The sequence below is a fragment of the Pagrus major genome, chromosome 17, assembly GCF_040436345.1.
Source record: "Pagrus major chromosome 17, Pma_NU_1.0".
Lineage (NCBI taxonomy): Eukaryota > Metazoa > Chordata > Actinopteri > Spariformes > Sparidae > Pagrus > Pagrus major.
In genome coordinates this window covers 5,858,970-5,886,866 of record NC_133231.1, presented here as the reverse complement: position 1 = coordinate 5,886,866, position 27,897 = coordinate 5,858,970, and the positions used below count along the sequence as shown (strand labels likewise).

At 38.8% G+C, this 27,897-nt stretch overlaps 1 protein-coding gene across 1 annotated transcript; it reads right to left on the bottom strand.

Moving 5' to 3' along the window:
* Positions 1-178: 178 nt before the first annotated feature.
* On the bottom strand, positions 179-26,978 carry LOC141011560 (uncharacterized). The gene is made up of 11 exons (XM_073484732.1): positions 26,851-26,978; positions 25,707-25,869; positions 25,441-25,512; positions 25,218-25,294; positions 24,582-24,682; positions 22,016-22,132; positions 20,276-20,350; positions 4,243-4,381; positions 752-834; positions 562-658; positions 179-445 (listed from the first exon to the last, which is right to left on the bottom strand). Exons 1-11 carry the CDS (start codon positions 26,908-26,910, stop codon positions 278-280), a joined length of 1,152 nt encoding a protein of 383 aa, XP_073340833.1. The 5' UTR covers positions 26,911-26,978; the 3' UTR covers positions 179-277.
* Positions 26,979-27,897: the final 919 nt, after the last annotated feature.

The following is a 27,897-nucleotide window of genomic DNA, read 5'->3' as shown; positions in this document are numbered from 1 at the left end:
GACAGATAAGATTTTCTGAATCTAAGACAGCAAATATTTCATCACACTGAATACCCTCCAGGTATTTTCAATTAAAAAGCTTCCAATGAAGCAGAGCTGTGCAAAAAATACGTAAAAAAATTGACTTCTTGATGAACCTGACCAGACATGTAGACAATCTCTACAGATTGCTGCGGGGAAAGGTAAAAAGATAACTGGAATATTTTATTGAATATTTAAAACATATTCAGTGATTACTCCGTCCATGTCTGGGGTTCTGTTACATGTTGGCCGTGGGTCACTCGCTCTGCTGTTTGGCTTGTCGTTGGTTGACTAGCTTCCTCAGGTGCTGGCTGATGGCAGATGGCTTCTTGTAGATCATTCGCCGGTCTGCTCCTTTTATGTGAATGTGATTGGCTGATGGGTAGGACTCCTCCAGAAACTTCTTTTGAAGCTTAGCTACCATCTGGTGCAGGGAAAAGATGATTTACTATGGGGTTTCACACAAGCGTGACTACAGTATTGTTCTGTCACTGTCCTAGCGTTAATAATACATGTGCAATACACAATACATATTCTCACCTGGTTTAAGTGTTCTGGTATTTGCTGGTCAAAGGAATCCCCAGTGATAATACTCACAGACATCCTGCCGGAGAGGGGCTTAAACCTTGTGATATCCCTTTAAAAACAAAAGTAATACATCAATTTTTATTTTGACATTCACATTATAACATGCAAATAGCAGATCCATCCAGAAAAGAGTTTTCCATACCTTACTTGAGCTGCACTTTCATTCAAAAAGTAATGCTCATCCACCGAACTGCTCTGGTGGGCAGGGTTACTTAATAGGTACTTCTATAAGAGACAGAGGAAATAATCGGTCACAACATCTCAAATGTATGAATGATTATTTTTTATTCAAGTGTAATACACCTGAAGGCTAGCAATGCACTACTCCCATTACCTTCAGAGGAAAAAGAAAATTAAAAAAGCAAGCCAATACATAGTACTGAATACATGATATCAGATATAGACTTAACATACGTACAGTGATGGTAATCTTTTAACCAAAACTGAGCTATGTCAAACGTTGTGTATGTAAACATATACTGTTATCTACATTCATCTGTCATATCAAACTGACTGGGATATTCAGCAGACATCTGAAGACAAAGCTCAACTCAAACATAGTAATTTCACTGACAGTAGAACAGACCTACTCAACTAGCAGCCTGTGGGCCAAAGGCGGCCTTTTAACAACCTAATTCTGGCCCTTTGATCATTTTCTTTATTGGTTAATTGGCCCAATCATTAGTTATGTCTGTTGCCAACCACAGAAATACTCTGATTTCATTGAAAAGGTTTGGAGAGTCAATCTGACAATTACTTCTAAGATTAAAACGTCGCATTTTTTTTAACATAATATTTCTTTATTGTAAAAGCAAATAAAAAATACAGCGAAAAAAGTTAAAGTGCGTTGTTTAAACACATTTAAATTCCGCGCTTTACAGGTCAGACATGTAAAAACGTAAACGTCTGGCCCCTCTCAAGAAGTAGTTGAATAGGCCTACAGTAGAGTATAAAATGAATTTCATTCTCAGCCTCATCCGGATCACAAAGGTGATACTTCAATTGTTCTTTTCTGGGACTAAATGGAAGGATTTCAAATTTTAACTGAGCACAAATAGACCTCTGAGGTCGATTCTACATTTTCAGATTTGGTTCATTTATTGAGCAATTCCCCCAAAAATATTTGTTTAGTAAGTCTATTGGCAGGCATGTTAATTAACCTATTCCACAGCTGCAGCATCTCATCCTTAACCTCACACATCTCCCATCCCATATTAACAGATATTGACAGTTTTGGGGCCATTTAATGAACACCCTGCAAACAAAGAATAACTCTGTTTAGCATTTGTTTGTCTGCAACCACCTCAGATTCTTGCAGCGTCATCCAAAATTGGACAAACATAAGATTTAAAGGTCACTTATTGTAGAAAGTGAGACTTTTTTTTACTGTAAAGTAGGTCTAGGTGATATATAAATACTGTGAAAGTATCAAAACACACAGCCTGTACTGAGAAACTGCACCTTTAAATGAGCTGTCTGGACTTCCGTATGGTTGTGATGATGTCACAACTATACAGTGACCGCCATTGTAAAAACACCAGCAGAACTGATGCAGAAACATGGTGGGTGGTGCCTGCTCAGGCTTGTGAGAGCTCACCAATCAGAGCAGACTGGGCTGTTTTTTTTCTAGGAGGGAGGCCTTAAAGAGACAGGCAGTAAAATGTGTGTGTAAAGTGCTCGGACAGAGGGTGCTGCAATGGACATTATAAGAAAAATAATGTGTTTGATGAACATTAAGGTATGTAAACATTTTCTAGTAGGCATCCAAAATAAAAGTATGAACTTGAAATTGAGCATATGGCATCTTTAAACATTTGTAATACAGTACAGTTGTACTATATTTCTGTATGTACTGCAGGCAAGATCTTTACAAAGCTAACCTTAGTTCCATAGATGATTTGGAAAAGATGGGAAAAAGGACTACAACTCTTGCTATAGTATGCCCATTTGAATGCAGAGAAGTCAGTGTCCAGCTCATTCAATGAAGCAGCTGCAGACAGAATACTGATATGTTGACATTGTAAATTTCTTGGTCTTGGTTCTCTGAAAGGGAAAGTTCACCATGCCACCAGAATAGATGTGAATTCTCAAATTGAGCTGAATTCTCCTTTAACTGTCTCAATCACCCACGTGTGATAAGACCAGATAGCTTTGGTGCCGTTAACATAGCAGCAAACAATTCTGCTCCAGTTCAATTAAGCAGTGGTTACAGAACATGCCCTTGAGAAATGGACTGCATGCTCTATTGAGTCCGGCAAGCTTGTGAGAGTGTGTGCGTGTTATAACCTTCACTAGCCTGTCTACAAAACCTTTCTCTGTCCTTGGAGAATTCAAGCACAATGATGTCCTTATCGCCTTGGCAACAACTGTAATACTTGAAAAGCTGAAATAGGTCCCTCATCACTACTGCCATCACATCGTGGGTGGCAGGCAGCAGAGAACAAGGAGCCTTAACGAACTGTTCGCATTCATCCCGAAGCAGGAGTCATCGCACCACACAGACAGCTGTGGAATAAAATTAATGCTGAAGGGATGTTAAAAATGTCTGTGAACACTTAATGTCAGTAAGTGTTCACGGAGGGCCACTAAAGTGTAAGTTGTTTCTCAGAAGAATAAGTAAAAGAATTTGAAGAAGAACTGTGCGGTTTAAATGCAATAAAATGCTACTAAATTAGCTTTCCTGCAATAATCTGTGTATCTCTAGGTCCCAAACGTACCCAACATGAGTGTTTGTTTCCTTGCTGTAATAAGGTGTCAGTCTATACGGAGCAGTATCCCATGTTACCAAAGATATTGGTTGTTGTTCATCACCGGAATCCATTACTACTACTCTTCAGCCTAAGATGTTTTCCATAGCAAGTATAAAATGACTACAGGACTTTATGACAGGCAGTGTCACTGCTGTATGTGTGTGCTTTATACAGATCCACAGCAAATCTGAGTATGGACAAGCGCAAAATAAAAAGCCTCCCCTGTAGAAAAACTTCATCTGCAATACACAGCAAAAAAAAAAAAAGCTTGTAGCTTATATTAACAGCTTTTTCCTCACAAACTGTGCAACCTGTCAAAAGGCTGAGTTTACAATATAGCAGGCATCAGCAGATACAGTGCAATTGCAGCATCATGTCAGCTCCAGGAAAAGGGTTCAATTTTCATTTATTTTAAAATGACGTCTGGTGTCATATCATGCCAAATTCACAGTCTCTGACGATATGAAGACAAACGCTCCTGCAATCATCGTCCACTCGTATCTCTGCTGAGGAGGAGACATGATTATTCTCACACTAGCACCATCCTGTGGCAGTACAGCAAAGATGGGAGGAGGACAATTAAAATCATTTTTTCCTCCATATTTCTAATTAGGTTAACAAAAGCGAAAATTGTCTGAGCAGAGGAATAGAGCCAAAGTCTTGTATTCAGAATGAGTAAACCTCAACACCTATGATATCACAGCACCTTCTTACCCTGATGACTTCTTATATTCATCCCTAGATTGGCCCTGACCTGCTGTGTCAACTTAAGCATGACACAACATTAACAGAAAGATTGCTGCCGTTTATTTTTCAATGTCACAAGCTTTGGGTTACTCATCATTTTAATGTGGGTGTGAGTGTGTTTGCTCATTAGTCTAACCTGGCGCTGGACGACCTCCTCTGAGACATTTTCGCCTTTAATAGTCGGTTCAATCGCCCCAAGGATGATCAGCATGCGGCTCAGCCCTGTCGCTGCTGAAAACTGCTTGGCTTGGAGTGAGGGCAGCAGCTTACCATACCTGAACAAGCACACACAGACACACACCCATAAAACTTAAAGTGGAGACAAACTCAATTCTTAAGTCTAACTAAACTGAACATTGCTTTTTGTTTTTAAAGCTAAATTAATTGATTTTTTAGCAACTTGATGGCAGCAGAGGAAGTCAAAAACACAACATTGTCATATTATAGCTTAATGAAGGAATTCTCCAGGTTAAGACCTCCTGATGAATTAAAGTCCAACTCTTATCTAGCTAGTTAGCTCTTTTTTGTGAATATTTAGCTCTTCAGCTCACTAAAGTCGCTAGCTACAATATGTTTGTTTGTGGCACATTAATGTTGTCAGTTTATTAGGGCTGCCACTAATGATTATTTTCAATATGGATTATTCTGCAGATTATTTTCAAGATTGATCAATTAATCGTTTTAACCTATGAAATGTCAAGAAATTTTATAAATTGCTTTTCTAAATTTCCCAGAGCCCAAAGTGACATCTTCAAATTGCTTCTTTTGTCAAGCCAAGAGTCCAAGACCCAAAGACTCTTCATTTAATGTCATAAATTACAAACATGTTGATGAAGGTTCTCAGTCATCCAGGTCATGGTAATTCAAAGTGTTGTATCGTAGGCAACTGGACTCTTCAAGAAAAACTGAAACAAGGCCAGTTGCCTACTATACAGCACTTAGAAACATAAATTACAAAGAAAAGCAGCAAATCCTTTACATTTGATCAATGGTTGATTAGTGAAAAAGATTAGTGGAGCATTCATTCTTTCAACCTTTATTTAAATCTCGAAAAATCATTGAGGGCAAGACCTCATTTTCAATGATGTCGAGAGCACAAATAAAAAAAAAACAGAATAGGTGCAAAAATGTGATAACGAACATAATCACAGAGTGAATGAACAGAATGAGTACATAAAAATGATAACAGATAAGAAGCAGTATGACAGAATACAAATAAAATGGAAAAAAAGTGCTGAAAATGATACGAAACTGCAAACAAACATGACAAAACACAAATAAAACAGAGGTGCATAAAAGATAAATGGCAGACAATCATACAGGACAGCATGTAGTTAACAACACTTACATTCAAATGCAAGTCTTAAACTGACCTATAGGTATGACTGTATCAAGTTTAAATGTACGTTGTAAGATGTTCCAAGTTTAATGGAGCAGTTTTCCCAAATGTAGTGTTTACCCGGGGAACTTGCAGCATTATACGATATAGAGCGTGTTGAATAGTGACTCTGTGACCAGTTTAATAAAGAGCTGATATATGGTGGCATGTTGCCCTTCAAGGCTTTAAACAGAAACAGAAACCAATGGTTGTCACATCTTACTGTTAAAGGTGTCCACCCAACTTTTTCATATAGAATACAATGATGAGTGGAACAAACAGTCACCAGTAATGAATCTGAGGGCGGAGTGATAAACCAAGTCTAGTGGAGTAGGAGTGGAGACAGAGGCATGTCTATAGATAACATCACCATAATCCAGGACAGATAAAAAGACAGCTTCAATGATCCGTTTCCCACAGAACATGGGGTTCTGTTTCTGTATAAATAACCAATTTTTTGTGTGTTAATATGAAATTTAAATGTGAGTTTCTGATCCAACCAGATACTCAAATATTTGTATTCAGAAACCCTTTCATAGGCATTAAAGTGTGACCATCAGGTCTCTATCGATCGTTTTCCAATTGTCACTTGAATCTTTAAAGCTGTTAACGGTTAGTCTTCATTTGTGCTGCTCAACAACATGATAAAGTCCTAAATGGCTGCATTACAACAAGGGTGATTTTATGATCACAGTAACAGTGACACAAGTAAAGTCATACATAATATTTGCCGTCCTCAGTTTCTTTTTCAACCCAAAATCTCAAAGTTTCTCTTCAAAAACATTTGCCTGGGGAATGAGAAATACACTTTTTTTGGCAGATGAGAGAAGAAGAGCTGTGGGATTTTGTAACTCAGGAGGCCCAATCGGTCTCGGCTCACTGGTGCTCTGAATTGGCTGGTCTCAGCCTGTGGAGCCCAATCAATAGTGCCGTGCGCCTGCTGCCGCCATCGCCGCACCGCGCAGCCTGCTCCTACACGCAGCCAACAGCAGCACCAGGAAACACTCGTCCTTTTCTTAGTCTTACTCCTGATCTTGGCCAGACACACAGCCCTGTGCCCCTGTGTCCTATCACTGTCTCTCTGCTATGCTCCAGCCTACAGTTAAATTCAATATCTGATTAATAACTATGTCATTAGGGGAAGCTTAATAAAGATGTGACGAATGCTATTTTCACTTTTGGTTAAAATATTGATAATTTTGCCAATTCATTGATTAACTGTCCACTCTATAAAATGAAGAGTGAAAAATAACCATAATAATTTTCCAGAGGTCCAGATGATGTCTTCATATTGCTCGTTTTGACCAATTATCTGTCAAAAAAAACCCAAAACTCCATTTACAATAAAACAGAGAAAATAGGCAAATCCTCACGCAACACAAATGTTTAGCCTGTTTAAAACCATGACTATTGATAGCAATGTCAGTCTGCTATTCGGTCTGTCGATTGTTTCAGCCTTATGGTCCAATCTGAAACATCTCAACTTCGTGCAGACTTTCATGGTGTCCAGAGGGTGAATCCCAGTGACTCAAATTTTTCCTTTAACACAGGACGGCCAAAACAAAAAAGCACAATAAACAAAAAAGCACAATATAAATCAAATTGTATGCTTTTTTAAAATCTGAGATAAAAATGCTCTTCAAATACGTAGGATTACTAATCATTAATATACAATAAACAATATAATATGCATTTTTGCCTTTTATTTGATAGTGTCAGTAGAGATAAAGACAAGAAATGTGGGGAGAAAGGGATATGACAAACAAGATCCTCTAGCTGTAAGTTAAACCCTGGAGGTTTTTTAAAGGCCCAACATGTATGATTTCGTGGTATCTATTAGCAGAAATTGAATATCCTATTTATTTATATATCCTTGCTAAACCTCAGCATGTTAGCATTGTCATTGTGAGCATTTTTCCATGCAAATGTTAGATTCTTGCATCCTGACAGGGATGCTAGCGTGGCTGTAGACACGTCCTAAACAATTGAGCTGTTAACAATATTGTTTTTCTTTTAATTGACTATTCAGTGAATTGACTAATCATTTCAACACTAAAACATAATAATACTTAAGCTGTGACAATATCTCACGTCATGGCAGAAGCCAGCAGTGCATGTTACAGTATACTGCATTTTACTGTGCAACTGGAGGCTTCAGTGCTGCTTCACTGCCATTGTACTGATCATATCAAACCTACATCATAAACATTTATGTTTCATGTGTAAAATAACCCATTTCACCTGATGCTGATATGACTTGCTGCTATCCAAAGAACTGTAGCTTGAACTATCGGGCTCTGCTCCGGCAAAGCATGTCAGCACTGATTGGTCAAATAAATCTGACACAAACAGCAGAGAATGGTTGTTCAGCTGCTACAAATGGCTGTCTAACATATCTGCCACATTCATGGTAAAAGAGACGGTCCCTACAGGTCAATAACAGATACAGGAAGGAGGAGTTAAGGAACAAATGGACTGCTCTAATTTTCAGTCTTCAGTAGACAGAAAAAACTTTTCAAATCAGACCTCAGGAGAGTGACATTTTGACATTTTCATCTTCCTTGCCACCGTTTTCCCCTGAAGTCATTCTGGCACCACAATTTAGAACTGACTCTTCGACCTGGCTCTTAGGGGACTTCTCAGTCTCTGCACATTTTCCACCTGTCACCCTTTTCTTACCCCTTGATTCCAAAAATAAAGGGGGGAAAAAACCCTCTCTCCCTATCATCCCCCTAGTTCGAATCTGGTCAAATCCTTCCTGGGTCTGGCATTGAACATTATTTCAAGGATTCTCCAGCCACCTGTCCTATTCCCTCCTCTTTTTTCCATTTTTAATTCTGCCCCGGAGTGAGGATTATGCGAAGCAAGGCATGCGTGTCAAAGGGAAATTTAGTGGGTAAAGACAGCCAAGATTGGCGGGATGAATTAAACAGATAACGGGAGGAGACGAAGTGGGGGAACCATGTAGAGCAAAACGCCTCACCGATGTTGGTCATTTCAGAGGGGCTCTTTTTTTTTCCCTCCCCACAGGAGCGAAGAGGCAATATCTAAATTAATAAAGTGATGAAATGAGTTTGTGCCGTGGACTTTCTGCTGTTTGACTTTCCCATCTGGATTAGTGCAGGCTGAATGGACGCTCTGTTACTTTTGTTACAACTGCGCAATTCACTGTCGGAATTTGGCCCTGTAGTGATAAGGCTCCCCTCCTCCTCCTCCTCATTACCATCTCATTTCATATGCAGGGCCTCTGTTACCTGAGAGCCTGCTCACACACAAAACACGAACTATTACACGAGCTTCTGCCAACTATTACAATGAGCAGAGAACATTTAAACACGGACTATTACATGAGGCTCAACTAACTATTACACCGAAGGAACATTTTTTAAAAAACGAGTTACTGCAAAGACTTTGAGAGACTATTACAGAAAGGAGGGCATATGGACGTGGACAGGTACATGATGAGGCCTCTGACTCTCACACAGACAAGACAATTTGACAAAATTTTGAGGAGTTCTAATCTTCAATGGCTCGTTAGAGTCGAGATTCATCTTAGCACAATGTCCAACTGTAGTTCAACACAGGTGGAACATTAAACCCTAAATTGTACATAGGGCCTAACGAGAGGGCCCAAATCTACATTTGTAGTGCACAGGTCACAAGCAGATTCACACAGAAAAATATGATCTTAAAGCAGTAAAACACTAACAAAACCTAAGATCAATTATGACTATGCTTGCGCATGGAGTGCCATACTATACTCTGATGTAATGTAGTTATTGTGTTGGTTTGGTGCAAGTATGATGTAGTCTAGTCACCTGCATATTTCTATTTTTATATCAAGGATGACATAGAAATTAGTTTTAGACTTCCTCTGTCTTGTAATGGCAACTAAACTAAACTACACCATAAAAACATTAATGTGACGCAGTCACTATAGACCCGGTCACAGTGACGTCACACTGACAACACCAGTCACCCCTGGGTAGAAAAACGACGGTTGATCTGCAGTGTGGAGCTACGGTTTGTGAAATCTGCAAATATGTTTATTTCCCTAGTCATTTTCAGCCATGACTGTAACGTGTACAGATATATAGTCAAACACAGTGGTCCAACCTATCTGACCCTTCTGCTGTGTGTATTTCATGTACTACAACACCTTTGATAGATACACAGCAAAATCTCAGACTAACTGCTGGTTTGGGGTAAACTCGAGACATAATTTTCATTAACAGCTAAATTGGGTCTCCAACGTTGGGTTAGTGAAAGTGTTGTTATTAATGAAATATGAAAGCATCAAACATGCATTTTAGATGACTTTGAAATAACATCATGACAAAAGGTTCAATTCTGTGCAAGCTAATCTGTGGTGCGGGGGTTTTCCACACAGAAGTTATTATATATAAACACTGTAAGAGTAAAAAAAAGTTAATAATAAAAGGCTTTATTCAAAATCCCATTGAAATTTGTAACTATACTAATAACTAAACGTCCAGCCTCAGAATAAAGCCTTACTCAACAAAAGGCTGTGTAGGAATAATAATCTTACATCTTTGTTTGTTTAATATGGAATTAATTAATTAATATGCCCTGGACGTTTGCAGGCTAAACATCACAGCTCGAATCAATGAGGGAGACAAGAGGTCACAATTAGCTCAGACATGTTTGTAATAACAGCAGGACTAATCACTGCAGATGTCTTTAGACAGCTGAACCCAGTGAAAAACAGACTGTCTGTATCACACAGATGGAAAAAGCTTGAATTCAACAGTGTAAAAATATGTAGCTATAGAATAAAATAAAAATGTAAGATTCTTAATTTGGGTGAAAAATGATTCATTGTAATTGATTTACTAAACACTTAAACAACTATTAAAATGAATAGATGGTGCCAAGTATCCTTAGGGTCTCTTGGATGTTCAGAATACATTTCAACCCAATCCAGTGAAAAATGTAACGACTGGTGAGGTTTAGAATACAAATACAAAGAATTAAATTTAGCTCAGAGGGACAAACTTCCAAAAATTCATCACTTTAAAGCAAACGCAAGGTCCCATGAATTTAATAAAAGTTTTACATGGTTTACTTCAAGAAAATCCATGATATGAAGTTAGAGGGCCTCGCTGAGTTGGTATGGAATAACCCATATGAAAAATAAAACCACAGGAACATTCGTGATTTCTTCAGGAAGATGGATGAAAGAAATGCTGACTACGAGATCGCATTGAGTGACAGCAGCTTAACACTACAGACTTAACAGCCTGTAACCTGGAACTTCCCACAACCTGAACCTGTAAGAACGAGTAAGGTCAAGGATAGGGATACAAATTTTAAATAATTTCTTTAATTGATAGTTGGCTGCCTTAACAATCGATTATTGATTAATCATTAATAATATGTGAAATATGTCAGACGTTCATTCTTCCATTAGATAACCATTCGTTTTAACCACTGACTTGATCCATGCTTGATGCAAAATCATAGTTGGTGTCATCAGGAGTTAAAAGAACAGATACAGTAAAAACATAAAGTGACTTAAATGAGAATCTAAATCACACAAAATAATGACTTCATTTTAACTGCAGAGCTACTGTCTGTCCCTATTTAACAACTAGTCCAACAAAGTCCAGCCCATATTAAGGCAACTAAATGGCTAAAATGTGATTATATTATTTGCATAGAATGTCTTTTTTGTATTATTTTAATTAAATACATTTTCTCATACTAGTATTTTGTATTTTTTGGGGATATATTTGAAAAGCAAGTATTTGTAATCTGTTATTATAAGATACTTATTGATATGTTTGTGTCCATCTCTGTTTGTCGGTCAAAACATTTTTATTCGATTAAATTCTTCATGCCGATTAATTGATTAATCATTAACATCCCTAGTCTAGGTTGTAAGTTCTTGAAAAGGCCACACTGTATGGAGACACCGGAACCGGTATCGTCATTTTTTACACCGCTGATTGCTTTGCAAATTAACAGATATACAGTATTTCTTACACCGACAAACTTTATAAAAGGTAAAAAGTTGGTCTATCACAAATGTTCAACACTTCTAGTTTTCAGTCTGCCAAAGAGTTAACTTTTCAAAGCAGATCTCAGATCTCAGTAGATTTAAAGTTTCATCATCCTTGCCACATTTTTTGTGTGCAGACTTTATTGTGACACAGTAAAAAGTCAGATAAAACCTTTCACATTTTCATCTGACCTTTATGAAACAGACACAGCCAACCAATTAGCACTACACTTAAGCCTATACCAGAGTTACTGTATGAAGTACCATGCTGCTGTAGTGTGCAGTATGACGCACCGTACTGTTCACACACGGCAGTTTTATAGTGAGTGCTTTAGGACATAGACATTACTGTACAGTATCACATTTAGCCTATTTCAAGCACAAAAAAAAGCCTCTAACAATTTAGAAAAAAAACAAGAGGACAATGGATAGGTTCAGACTTTCAGCTGCACTTGTGTGTATATCTTAAATATTTAAGTCTGTTTTTATGTTTGATTTTTATACCCTACGTTTGTAGCTTTGTGGTTTTTATCACCCCACTTTGCCCATGGGGATCTTTAAATGTGTCATATTTTATGCCAGCGGAGTGCAGGAAAAATTGTTTTTGGAAACTAACCACTGCTGTTCCTGTATACAGTAAATGCATTCTGGTTACATTTTGTTCAATTATCTGATTGGTATCTGATATAAACTATGCCGTTTCTGCTTTTGTGTAAACTCAAGGATGTATTCTTACTACCATAATTATTGTACAATCAATTTTAGAAGCTTATCTGCTTTATTACTGGCCTGATAATCAGACATAACTGACATTTTGTTTCATTTCATTCATTCACTATTTGAATAGATGAACAAATCTAACTGGGTGGCGATTCAGAGGTCTGCCTTTATTACACTTCATGCTGTCAAATGGAGGCGACTACCCAAATATAAAACTGAAATATAAAGTGTAATACCCTGTATGAACACAAGGTGTCACTCTTGCATCACAGCCGACCTCAGACTAATTCCAGCCTGCTCTCAGCCTTCCTCCCACCATCAATACTATAGATTACACAGGGGTAAATACACAGGGGCCGCAGCAGCCCTGCTTCATTAGTGGAACGTAACAGCAATAGTTACGCTTACAGTGGTTCTAATTACAATTAATTGGCATTCCTGCCTCGTCTGGGAGTCTCTGGATGAGGGGGGAGGATCTGGGGAAGGGGTGGGCGTGCTGCTGAGTCAGGAGAGGACTGAGGGAGGAGGCCGACACTACGGGAGCCATTACAGAAACATACTGTGAGGTGTAAGGAATCACACACTGCTGGAGCCTGCAGTGTCAGATCTAGAAAAACCTGATCATACATGTACATTTTCTACATTTCAAACACATTCTCTTTTGAAAATTGTTTGACATTTTGTACCAAAAATGATTTTCATGTTTCTTTTTGTGTGCAAAATTTGACAGGGTTGATGTATATGAAAGATTTACAGTACAAGTTTATTTTCCCCATTTTTATCAGTTAGAGTCAATCAATAGTCATTGCATCATGCTCAGACTGCAACTTCTCCTACTGCTTCATTTTATTTCTCACTGTCCAAACTTCTCTCTCTTCTTTCACTCCTTTATCTCCCTCTCTCCCTCCCTCCATCCATCGGCCCATGGCCGGGTGATTGCTGCCAATCTCAGCTGAGGATCCCTGGAGGGGTTTAGAGCAGGGCTGTGCTCCAGTGGGTTATTGAACGGTGAAAGCGAATGGGCTCTGAGGGGGAGGCTGGATATGTCATCACTGGCTGCTACTGTTTACCAATGAAGGCAGAGGAGACAGAAAGCCAGTGCAACAAAACACTAAGAGATTACGCAATGCCACTTACGGTGATTAATTAACTAAGGCAGCATCCAAGTATTAAAATGTTTAAATCTCTCAACAATGGAAAATGCAGTATAGAGAAAAGGAGAGAAGATTCTGTTATGCCTGTAAATCTGTCTGCTAACAAAGTGCAGTGAGGAATGATAGAAACACTCTTCTTGTCCCTCATATTAAATCCTGTCTGGCTTATAAATCAAACCAAATGCAGCGGTTGTGAGACTGAACGGTCGTCAGTCAAAGTGACAGTCATACGCTGCCCGTCATACAGAGCAGGCTCCAGGTGAGCCGCAGTACATGTCTATCTGCTACACACTGCGGCAAGCTGTGTGTGTATGTAACTGTAAATGTGTATGTGATTAAGGATGTGTGTGTTTCCGTGCAGGCTTTGCTGAGCATATTAATGACAGGTAGGATGATGAATGGGACAGAAAGTGTTGTTTTCATTTTGGGACGCATAACTCAATCAGGCTCCCATCCAGGCCTTCAGCCACAGCTGTTAGGCCAACACTGAGACACTCATCACCTCACACACGCCCCCAACAGACGCTTTACATGCGTCATGTATGCACACAGATATAAAGAGGAGACGCAGCCAATATACTGTGGATTTATACACCACACATACACAAACAATCTCTAGCTCAATCTTTAGCTACGTACCTGAAAACAGAACCTAACTAAAGACTTTGTAACTCAGCATCAACTTATTAAGATAATCCCCAAGTTAAAAAAAAAATACTGATGACTAACACTTAAAAGAACTACGATGCAGAGTGAAGGGATGAGCTGACTTTCAAGTGGTGCTCCTGTGAGGACTGAGCTGCGCTAAACACAGTAATGGTACATTAAAACGCAGAGTTTGCCAATCAATCAGCATTCATTAAATTGTAAGGACCATCCCATTAGACAAGAGCATTCCCCACTGTTTCTGCTCTCTGAGCAAATATATTCCCCATGGGGTAAATTAGTTTTGCACTCCACACACACACACACACACTGACTGCAAAAAGACAGGAGACACAAACACACTCAGACATACACAAGTGTGTAAATGCTTCTTCTAACGTAAACTTCTTTTAAACATAAAATGAAAGAATTATCAGTGTAATTCCCTTAGTGATGTTTGTCAAAACCTTTGATGGCAGTTGAAAAATTCCAGCTGGAATCCCTGATCAGTGATCATCACTCATCATCTAAAGAGAGCCTAATTATTACTGTACAAAGAACAGCATGCAGTCAGAAGTGTGTCAAGATGTGCTGCTCATGGATTGAGCTTGGTCCATAATGCAGGGCTTAATTAAACTGTTGATCATATTACTAGATTTATTAATCACTTGATCTATAAAATGTGAGAAAATGGTGAAAAATACCCCTCACATTTTACCTCAAGCCCAAGGTGATATCTTTAAATGTCTTGTTTTGTCCAACAGTCAGTTTACAATTATAGAAGTCTAAAAAAAAGTCACATGGAGGAGACGGAACTAGAGAATATTTTTCTTGGAAAAGAAACACAGACTCAAAACGATTTTTATCAAAATACTTGCAGACTAATTTTCTGACGATCAACAAATCGTTGCAGCTATAATGCTGTTAGAGAAGCTCACATCTAACTGATCTGTGAGCAGCAGCATCTATTCAAGCCAAGCTGGCATGATGCAAATGGTTTACCACAGCGCAGCACGCAAGGCATATACGTTGTTTACCTTGTTGACGTGTTGCAGGTGTGCTTGTTCACAGCAACCAAAGCCTGATGTTAACTTTTTTCTGCTATTCTTTATTCCGCCCTGTAATATTTAAAACTGACCTGCTTTGAGGGTGGGAAGGCTGTCACAGGTTGGCCACAGTCGGCCCTAGTACCAAGCTGGACCTTAACAGTGTGGATCAGCATGACTACCCTACTGTAGGGACACAGTAGAAACCTATGTGATCCAGCTCGACGTGGCTCGGTGTGATTAAAGTGGACAAAGTCAGTAAAGTGAAAACATGACCTAAGTTCCCATTAAGGGAAGTCTTAAAAGTCACAGCATGCAATAATATCCTGGACAAAAGAGTGGTTTTAAATTTGTGCCAACAATTTGAGAAAGATCTTTTCTTGTTTCTACAAAACAATCCTACTGTGCTCAAACCCGCCAGAACTCTGACCTCAGCCCCGTGCAACACCTTGGGAATGAACTGGAACTCCCCACACCAAGGACCAACCTCACTCATGCTCTTGTGGCTGAAGGTGTGCTCTTACAACAGTACGTTACTGGCAATAGCTTTAGAATAAGATGTCCTTCAATCACATATAGGTCTTTCGGTCATGGAATATCTTTTTATCCATATCTTATCCAAGTGAAAAACCCATCATGGGATTACCCATTGGTTTGTGAGTTTGGCACATAGATTTACAATAGAACTTGATTCCGGACCGGAGATGGCACCTATTCAATCAAATTGCTTTGATTGAATAAGTGAATTGCTTGCATGACTCATATGCCAAAAGAGGTTGTAGTTTCCAGCTTTAATTCCAGATTTTTAAATCACTTTTCTCGGCTCAGGGACATTTTTACAAATAAAACCTTTGTGGATCAAAAATTCATAACAGGAGGAGTCAGAATTGACCTTGTTTGCAGCTTTAGGTGTCCTGCCAACAGTCTTACTGAAGTCTTTTTTATAATGGCCGTCTATGGGGAAAATACTTGATGGGGGGAGATTTTCGCTGCAATGCTGTAAGTGACCACTGGGAAAAAATTGGAAGCAAGGCTGCAAAGCACCGCCATATCTAGATCTAACTAATACATTCACGGTTTGGCATTATGGCCATCTCCATCTTAGTTTTTTTGAGTTAGAAATGACCATATTTGGATGAAAGGGTGGAGGTGGGGACGATACTGATTGGATCTGACTGAGAACCCGAGGACATGCCGTGGTAGCGATTTGTCAATCACTTGACACTTTTCAATCAGGTAGCCACACCTCAAAGCACCCCGCTTCAGCGATCGAGACCATAAACTTGTTAGGAAACAGTTTACTGAGAGAATCAATAAAGTGCGCAATGGGGTAATTTCCTCATAAGCTTACATACAATCAGACTTCTTTTGGTAACCAGTGGAGTTGCCCCCTGCTGGCCATTAGAAAGAATGCAGATTTTAGGCATTTTTATATTGGCTTCACTTTTCAGACCCAGAAGTGCCATACACTATCTATACAGTCTGTGATTTTAACCCAGCAATGAGACAAAGCAACCAAACTGAAGGGATTCTGTACATACACAGCAATCAGTAATACTGAGATGTAGGGAACATCCCTACCTGTATTTCAGCAGAGAGATACAAAGCTTCCATTGCTTGAGCTGGTGAAACAAAGACTGACAGCACTGAGTGGCTCAAACCGATGGCTCTCGTCCAGAATGTAATTTGTCCAGACGTACGCTGGGCTTCTCCTAATCTCTGCTAGATGCTAGACCCACTGCTTGATTTTTCATCAGGAAGCATTATCTATGCCCAAAAGGAAATGAGACACATGCCGCAACGTCTGCAGAGGAAAATCCCAAATAAGAAAGTTGACCCCTTACAACAAGTGCGCACACACAAACACGCTCATACACACGCACGAGCAAATACCATTCTCAGGAGATGGTGGCAATTCATTTTGTAAGATGTAACAGAACTAATTTTGGGAGTGAGCCTCTGTTAATGAGCACGTCTTTGATGTGTAAATCCTCTGGTCCCAGTGCAAAGCTGATACGGTCTCCCTACAATCCTGCTCAGGTGCAGCCCTGCTCCCTTCTGCATTGCTTATCTTGTGTACCAAATACTGTAAGACCTCCGACAGCTAATAAACAAGTATGTAGGAGAGAAAAATACACACCTACTGTACATGCAATCTGGCTGGGAAAAAATAGGAAAATAAGGAAGAAGCAAGTTGAAGAATGCCAGAGACACTATGGTGCTGTGCTGTATCTTGTATCTTCACACTGTATATCCCATTCCTGTGTCTATTTTTACTCTCCCCTGGAAATCAGGCACCGATGATAAAATTATGTTTTATGAAGTAAATTTGAGTCCTTGGTTCATTTCATTTCTCTGTTGCTTCTCCACAGAATAATTGGATTGTGGCTGCACTGTCATGTACTCAGTGAAATGAATGCCTATTAATCAGTGGATAATTGGACACATACCCCTGATAAATGGTGCTGCTCCACTTTGAGTCACGTACAAATTAGGCCATTTTCAGGGATCCATTTCTTATCTGGCTCGACTCATGCTTATATAAGCTGCAAGCTAATATCGGTGGACGGAACTACGGATGCACTAAGTCATGATTCATGCCTAAAATGAGATTACTTGATTTTACCATACGCCCGTGATAAGCACATATCAACTTCCCATTGGTGTTTCTAGATGACATCACAAAATATGGTTTTTAAACTCTTAGAACTACTTTGCTGACATTGGTAGACTTAAGAAGGAAATATCAACTGCAATAGAAGATAATGAATATACAGTGGGGATACTTCTTGATCTTAAAAAAGTTGATATTGAGCAGCTTACTACTTAAAAGCTATGGCAGGAGATGGGTTGCACACTCCTGGTTAAGTAGCTACTTTTATCTTCAAATAAATATAAAAACAAATCATCAAAGGTTGCTTGTGTGAACAGTATTGCTTGTATTACACATAAATGCAAATGCCAACTATTTTGAGAAAGGATTAATCACTAATTATTTAAGCAAAAGTGTCTAACACTTGCTGCTCCAGCTTCTTCAATGTGATGATTTTCTGCTTTTCTTTGTCATTTATGGTAGTAAATGAAGAGTCTTTGGGTTTTGGAGTGTTGGTTAGGCACAACAGGCCATTTAAAGACATCGCTTTGGGCTCTAGGAAATTGTGACAAGCATTTTTCACATTTTTTTATTTGATTAATTGCGAAAATAATAGGCTGAATGAAAGGTAATGAAAATATTGCTTACTTGCCGCCCCACTTTTTATATTATTTATTTATGCTTTGATACATTATTTACTGTTATCAAGTATGGAGAAATGTATAATACAAATCCAATTTTGTACTTCTGAAAAAAGCTGTTTGAACTGTAAACAAAAATCCTGCACCTACTCACCCGCTTTATCAAAATTAAGATTTTAAATTTCAGAGACTAAGAAGATTTTAAAGCAGCATAAACTGAAAATACTGCCTGAAAGTATCCAAAAGTTACATAAAGTAGAAACAGACAACTTCAGCCCCTCCTAGCATTTCCTAGTGGTATCACTGTTGGCCTCACTGTCGCAAAGACAACCAGATCACTTTCTGTTTTCCTCAGTCACAACTACCACCAGTATAGGATGAAACAAGAGTTTATTCATTCATTTAGTCCATAACGGAGATATGAAAGCAGGTTGAAATGCTAGGATTGCTAGTCAGCCTTCATTTTGCTGTGAGATGCCCATTCACAAAAAAAATTGCAAAATGGGAGCGAAGTTTAAAGGGAGCCAATCTAACCACCAATGCTGTCATTATTCTATAGCCATTACTTTGAAATAAAGATTTCAATCAAGCAATCAATCAATTGTCCAATAAGTTAAAGCAAAACTCAATCAATTGTCAATCGCCAGTTTAAAAGGAGAAAATGCCAATATAAGGAGGGGACATGTTCAAGAAACAACAGTTCAGGACGTAATTAGAATAACTGAATTTTTGTTAAATGGATGCATTTATTTATTAACAGTTATAGTGAGGAATTGAACATGTGCTGCACGATTTGAAGATTAAGAAATAATTTTGTTTAATAGACAAATGGAAAAATGTACAATCAGAATGACGTGCTGGCATTTGTTGGGAAAGTGTAATTTCTTCTGATGTTACCTTTCACATACTGTAACTTAGGTAGTGTTTTGTAAAAAAGGATATGCGCAATTTTATTTTTACTAATTTTATCCCAAATTGTTTGTGTAATTACTTACAGATGAGGATACATTTCAAACGACAGATACTGCAATGTGACAACAAAAATATCTAATGGGATTTGAGAATAAAAAGCCTTTTGATCTGCTTTATACGTGACAAAAAACACACTACAGATGCACCCCAGAGATTTGTTTATCATGAGGCTATCGCTGCCAGGTTGTCAGCTACATCTAAAAGCTTAGCATGCTTTACTAAATTATGTAACTGATTAATTATTGTCCCCTCAGCAGTGAAATACCTTTTAATGATTACACATGACATGCCTTACTTGTAAACAATCCGAGATAGTGTTAGTGTTGCATAATTGACACTTCTACCAACATTCCTCCTCTGCACTCTGGCTTATCATTAATAAAAAGCCCTCCCCCCACATGATAATTAATGCATAATGAGATATATGCTGTGACAATGACTACCACTTGACATATATCTCGCCTGGAGGATTAAAGCAGTGTTATTACACTTGCTGTCACTCAGTCCCGACCACCGCCACAACTCTCGATCTCCCCTCATCTGTTTCATGCTGAAAAGAGTGTGATCAGCTAATGAGTTTCTTTGGCCTCCAATTAATCATGCTAATGAGCCCCACCCAGCTAAGATAATCAACTGTTCTCACCGGAAAAGCCAATATGGGAAGAGTTTGGAGCTCGACTCATGAAGCATGCTTGCGTCTCTGCCTCCACTCTCCTCATCCTAATCCCCTTTTCTTGATACATTTCCCTTTTCTGTGCTCCTCTTCCCTGCCTCTCGCTTTTTATCTGCTCCTCTGCCCCTCGGAGCTCCTTATCGTCCTCTTTGCTCCTTTTCCATGCTCCTCTTTTCTCAATCTTCTTTTCCATTCCGCTTCTTCACATCCCTGCCCAGTTTCTGCTTCTTCAACATCACTTCATCTTCTCTCCTTTATCCCTTTTCCTCCTTCTTTTCCTCCACTTCTGTCCTTCCTACGCCCCTGAAAGCAGCTATAAACTCACCAGTACTTTTTCCACTGGTCCTCCTCAAAAAGGTCCTCTGGTATGGGATCAATCAGCACCAGGTCTGACACTTGCCTGAGGACACAGATAGGACACACACACACACACACACACACACACTCAGATGAAGTAAGACTCATTGACTACCCTTGTCCACTTCACCCTCCCAGCTCAGGCTGTATAGTAATGAGTGTGCGATGGATGTCGCCAGCTCGTCTGTCTTTCTGTGGATTCCTCTGTCCCCACAGATAGATGACCACACAGATCCAGGGGCAATATTTCCATTTGGAAAGGTGTCATCCACTCACCACTAGTTAATTTTCTCTCTTAATGGAAGCAACATCGTGCCTGATTAAATACTAAATCTTTCATCCCCGGTACGGGCTACTTGTCACGTTAATCACTATGTTGTCTCCGAGATGTCTGAGTTATTGGGGATGAAGACACTGGAATACATTTTGTTAAGTGTGAGTTTGGGGGGCACCTCATACCATATGCTATAGAGCAATTTAAGATGACCTATTTTAAAAAACAAATGAAAAGAGCCACAGAGCTCCATTCTTGTTCAAAATCTGTTAAAAACAAATCAGTGAGCCACAGTTGCACTGGGTGACGTGTTCATTCATTACCATGAACACACACTGTAGTGGGATTTGTTGACAATAAGAAAACTACAGAATAACACCAACCTCATTCATTAATGAGACTTTTAGTCAGTATGTGTTCTCTGTTAAACCTGGACAAGAATGGAATGAATATTCGAGAAGTGGGAAAAGTGATTTATGTATTTCTTTATGTTTAGCTTTTAAACATGTGTCTTTGTACCAGTGCTGCTTCTGATTTGCATGTTTCAATTAGTGCCTTAAAGCACAATGTTGTCTTGTTGAGTGCATATTTCTGTTAACATTAATATTCCCCATTTAACCAGCATTCCCCTATTTCAATGTTGCATGTGCATCTGTTTTGCATGTCTTAATTAGTACTTGACAAAGTAGCATACTGATATTTTTACAGACACTAATATTCTCTCCTCTTTTTATTGTTGCTATGCATTCTTATGAACTATATGAAACACTGTTTTAAATTTCATCTTTAAGGGACAACAGATATAGAGCAGATATAAAATAGTATTTTTGGCAATTTTGGTGCATTTACTGCAGAGCTGTTTAACATGTACTGTACCCTGTTAAATAAACAAATAAATACGAAAATCAAGTTGGATAAGACTGTATACTCGGTCACGTAGACTCTATTAAAGTGGTATTTCAGTATTTCAAACTTAGTGCTGCACTTCTATAAAGGTAGGGAAACTCATAGGATACAGAAGAAAAAAGAAAATTCAAAATTCAAAAATTCCATATTGAAGAAGGTAAGGACTGGATATCTTGGTTCTAAGTACCTGTATGGGCTGAGCCCCAAGAGCCATGGATCCTATATTTCCCTGAATGCAGCCAATATTATAACTTTATTTCATCCTACCCGTCTTTACCTGGTAAATCACATCTTTCAAACTCCTAGGCTCTAGTTTGTAATTCAAGCTTTCTGTTATAATTTTTTAGTCTTCAAGCGAAGCCTGAACCGAATCCAGGTTACTCTCAGACTTAAAAAAAGCTCCTCCTGAGCCACACATAATATTCTATGAGTAGCACCACTCATATTTTAACAAGTTATGTAAACTGGCCTTCATGTGTAAAAAATGGTGGAGCTATTCTTGAAGTATTTCCATCATATAATACTTACACGTCATGAATGTGGCTGTAAAACCTGCCGTTAAGTGCACCGAGCTCAGAGCCCACGAGGATGAAGGGCTTGGCGATCCCAGCAGCCTGCAGGAGTCGGTGCAGATCATCCACCATCCTGAAAGACAACAACACTCATCTGTCTCTGAATGAAACCAGGACATGCTGCAAACTGGGCCAGGAGGTTTATTTATTCAGCTAGCTGGGACTAAGACTCCCACTATGAAAGATGAATACGACAGGCCACCATTAATCTCATTAATCTCTAACCTGCTCGTTAGCATGTTTATTAAGAACCCACTGGAGAGTCATTATGAAAAAGCAAAAATAACCTGAGTGGGAGAAAAAACAAGTGTTACAAATTCCATCCTAAAATTAAGGATGGTGGCAACTGAATGAAAGTTAAGGTCAGGAGTATTTATAAGTTTTTCATTTATTCTCTTTCCAGACGTGGCAACAAAATAAACAGCATTGCTGAAACCCAAATGACATCATACAGGAGGGGACAGTTCGGCTCCATTTACATTGCAACCAGCAGGGAAAAGCAGCAAAATTCTATCATCAGAGGCAGTATCACCATTACATGAGATGAAGCAGCTCCTCTCAGAGAGCCATCTGCTGTCCTGGGTGTGTTGTGCTAATAAATCAAACCTGCGGTGTCACACTAAAATGAAGAGTTTCACCTCAAGGGTTAAGATTAGGTACTCATCAAACTCCTCAAGATATTGAATTCTGGGAAATTGATCGCTTGCATCTCAAAATGAGCAGCCGCCTGTTTTCTGGGCCAGATGCCAAGGTAAACTAGACTGCTGACCATCGGCGAACCACGCCTGCTCATCCGTTAGTCAGATTTAATGCTCGACAAACGTGCTACGATGTCAAAGGAAGGAAGATTAAAGCCCGATCCCACAGCAGTGTGAGGCAGGGCAGGGCTGTGGTGTGTTCAGCACAGGAAGACACAAGGTGTCCATCCACACTTCAGTCTATGCTGGCTGGAACATTAATGAGTCCCAGGCAGCCAATTTATCACGGAAATATTGATTCCCATTGAATAATTACTGTGCAGTGGTAAATAAAACAAAACTGAATTTGATGTGTGTTACTGCACTGCATGTAGTGTAGCAGGTTTGTTTTTTAACTTTATGGAGCTGAAACAATTAGTCAACTAGTTGATCAGTAACAATTTTGATAATCAATTAATCATATGAGTCAATTTCCAAGCAACCGCTCCAAAGATTCTCTGGTTACAGCTTTTCAAATGAGAAGAATTGCTGCTTTTGCTCCATGTTGTATTTAATTATGAAATTAATATCTTTGGGTTTTGGATTGTCAGTCTGACAACAACCAATTTGAGAACACTGGGCTCTGAGAAATTGTGATGGGCATTTATCCTTGTTCTATTTTTAATAACAAAATTGACCAATAGATTATTTCATATTGACAGTAATCATTATTTGCAGCCCTAGTCATTTATCAAGCAACAAGAGGCTGTAATCAGACACAGCATTGCACTGAGTTTAATGCTAACAAGCATCTTAGTCTAGCATGTTCGCAATCTAACATTTGTTATTAAGCCCAAAACACAAAGTTCATTGAAAGCTAATGGAAGTGTCATAAGTTTTGCAGATATTTAGTTGAAAAACAAAATATTAAACAAATTGAAAATTTTACTTGATAATGGGGTTGGAAATTTATCCTCTGGGAACAAAACATTTTGTAAATACATCAGGTAGAAGTTGCTACCTGATTGATATATATGGATGTATATAGTCTTATACTATATATAATATAGTATAAGAAAACACATTGACCTGCTGGCGGCACTACACGAAAAGTCAGGGGATCACTAAACGGTTAGCTTCATCCTCTAGGGGCTGCGAATGTGTGTACAAAATTTTATTGTAATCCAACAAACAGTGGTTGAGATATTTCAGTGACCAAAGTGGTGGACTGACCGACCAACATCCCAAACATTCACTCAGCTTCTCAGATTTGCTGATTTTCTCTGTTCTACATCTGAAAAGTAAATATCTTTGAGCTTTGAACTGACTATTGCTGATTAAATTTTAAATTATTTTCAGATGAATAAGTAATCAAATAACAATTGTTATTCACAGCTCACAGCCCAATATAAGACATTCATCAGCAGCCCTCTGTTGAGGATGGAAAGGAAATGTACTACACAATCTTTTGGCACAGTCCCAAATATTTTTTCCTCCACATGCCACAGTGTCCTGATACAGCAGCAAAGTAGATTCTGGCTTCCAACAATCAACAGTCATTAGATCCAGATTCACCTGCACCACACATTACACTATAGTGCTATGCATTTGGCCTAAATCTCATTTGAAATTTCTATAAATGAATTTTACAGCTCAGCAACAACAGATAAATGGAATATGGCACTGCAGGAGTAAAACAGCCCACTCCCTCATTCAGAAACCACTTCATGGCAGTAAAACAACTGATTTGAAAATGTGAGATTGTGTTTACAATGTAGACTTTTTATACCACATCATGAGTGGCATTTTATATGTCACATGCAATCAAACGAGTAGAATACTAACCGTCCAGTTGTTGACATTCCCCAAACTCTCTCAGTCCCTGTGGTTTCATTCGGCATCAGCCGCTTGCTGAAGCCAAGTCCCATTCTGTCATAGGTGCAGACCTGAGCAGGGTGACAAACAGGGACATCACAGGTTTATAGGGATTTACAAATAACAACATGTTCTACAGACATGCAGGGTGCTCTCAGTAAGGGCTCAGCCCCAACCCTATCCTGTGTCTGCATTTTAAAAATGCATGATGGCTGAGTAACACTGAAAAGTTAGCTACAGATACAGGTGTAAACAGAGCACTGTGAGTTTGTTGTGTCACTGCCTGTGCGATTTAGTTGTTCAGATGTATCTAGGCCCCTTCACAACAAGCCAGTGACCTCATTTGGGTCATTTCAGACAAACAACATGGGGCAGGCTGTCAGCCCCGACTTTCTCTACTGAGTCCTTGTTGAGCAGAGAGGATGTGGCAGAGTCACTGCAAGGACTGTCCCTACATGCCCCTGACAACAAACAACATGGCCACATTAGTAGTAACTGATTCTAGAGAAAGTTCAACACAGTGGAGTGGCTGTCCTTGGTCAAGTCTGCTGACTCACCCTCAGTGAATCTGAAGAGTAATTCAAGTGTGAGTGTGAGCCCACTCACCTTTGTTAGTGTGGCCACACTTTCTTGGACATGCAACCAAACATCTGAAGACATTCCTGTTGGTGAATCCAGTATGACTAAAGAAAAACAAGGTCAGGGTGGGCTCAGTTAAAACACACAAACAAGCCACACAGACATGGAGCCATGTGTCCGAAAAGATTTTCATAACTTGGAAGGAAACCATTCATGGCAGATCATGAAATAACTTCATAGGATTTATTACCGACTGGTTGTCCGTGTCCTTTACACAAAAGATGCATCTTTTGACCCAAACCAACATCAACAATCTGGCCATCTGAATATGAGAAGGGAAGGCATAGAGAGAAAGATTAGACATCTCATTTGGCTTTAAAAAATGAATAGACAATACTACTGACAGTCTCCCGCTGGAGGCTAACCAACACAAATAACAAACATATAAATAACTGCAGGTTTATATAAAATCAAACTGAAAGGAGCAATGACTTTGTTAGCCTACAATAACAGAACCTTTAGGCAGGAGCATCTGTCCTTCTCTCTGCAGCGAGGCGTAGTTGAGGAATGGAGGGATGATGATGATTAACAGCAAACACTTTCCAATGTTCATGAGCACAGAGCCATAAGACACTCTGCCTTGAGATCCAGCTTGGCTGCGCGGTCTTTGATCCGTATCCTAGTTTATGTAAAGAAAACAAATGCTATGTTACCTCACAATTTGACCTGTATTCAGCATCCTAAAAAAAACATGTATATTTTATCAACATACACATTCATGCACACCTTTGACCCACTTTGGCTATTTCAGTGATAATTCCAGTATTATTATATTAATTGTTATCAAAACACCTAAATTGAGGGTTTAACCAGGGTTAACCACAGTGTATGTTAGTGGCAGATTGTTCATGTGATCACTTATAGAGCTCTGCATGGTCAGGTACCTGCCTACATCAGAGAGCTACTGCAGCTCTTTCCCACCAGGAGGTTGTTAAGGTCATCTGAGCAGGGTTTACTGCTTATAACTAAAGTAGACCATGGTCTTGAGGTTGTGGCTCCTAAACTTTGGAAATCTTTCCCACTTGTCTTAAGGAAATGCAGACACTGTGGACACCTTAAAAAAGCAGCTCAAGACCCATTTGTTTAAACTAGCCTTTGTGTAATTGTCTTTTCTCTGCCATGCTGTATTTATTATGTTTTATGTCTACATGTATGTCAATACATTATTGCCTCTGTGACGCACTTTGTGAAGTCTCTGCCCTCGAAAGGTGCTTTGTATAAAGTTACTCACTTACTGGCAAATATTGTTATTTAATTGTCCTGAGTGTATGCCGAATTAAAGAGCTGTTGCTAATGATTTGTCCAATAAAAAGTCTGAATAAGTTTAGAAGATAGTTGTACAAGCAAAGAGTTATTAAAATTGCTGTTTTTTTCAAGAGGATTTAGCTCCACTTCCCTCTGCAGACACTCATGCGTCGTATAACTTTAGTTACGTCAGTATGCAAGCAGGAAACGTCTAACACACTTTAATAACAGCATTTAACTTAAACAAACGAGCCTTTAAAGCCAGTCCGCTAATATTAGCTAATTTAACAGATATCTGCTGTCACATGTACAGCAGCTATTAGCAGCTAGCTAGTTTTTGTTAACGTTGCAATACCTTTCTATCAGCACTGGCAGGTTCATTGTTTGAGGACTGAGCTTCGGTTCTTCGACGCATTTTGAAATGAAGTGTTGTAATACAACATGCGTTAACAGCACAGAAGCTCCTGAGCACAACAGAATGAATGGAAGTGTAACAACTTCCTGGTGGAGCTGGGTACAGAAGCCGACAAGAGACAAACGTTCAATACGCGTTGCACTGTACGTGTTCAGACAAAACGCGAAGAAAATAGTCGCTTCGCGTTTGGACTGAACATTACCACAGCACATACAGTATCTCTGAGTAATGTCCTATTTGCCAGTTTTTTTTTATTTCAATTATTTATAAAGCACCAGAAGATATGAATTTCTTTTAATATAATTTCCACTATCACGCTTAATTTTTCAGCTCACTGTTTAATTAGACTGACGTAATTTAATACAGTTCATTATCAAAAAATAATAAAGTCATAAATGTCATAAATACATTGAATAAACCTAAAAAAAAAAAAGTGTTGTTTTTAGTCTGTTGTGAACTATTTTAATATTAATAAAGATGTAATATTATTACCTAATGTTTTTCATTTGTATAGAGCGCTAATTAGTGGTTTTGTTTGTTTTGGGATGTTTTGTTTTTTTTGTTGTTTTGTTTTTATCTACAACGTCTCTCACTTTCTATTTCTCTGTCTTTCTATCATGTATATACATGATTATAGCAGCACACCTATGGGCCTGCAGGGGTCGCTGTATCCCACAAACCTATCCCATATGATTCTACATCATAATGTACTCAGAAGCAAAGGCAGAAGGATTAACTCATAATCACCATTTAATAAGACTTCGTTCAAACATCTCACACTCTCAAATGAAACACGGCCCTAATACAAACTGGAGGTCAATGACTTAACATATGAAAAACTTAGGCTGCATCTTAATATAACTAAATAGATGAAGATAATTAGAAATTGGTGCTGTGATTGCAGGTCCTCCACTCCTCTTAGAACAGCCAATCAAAGCTTAATCATGCATAATAACACATTTATGGTGTGCAGTACAGCTGCTTATA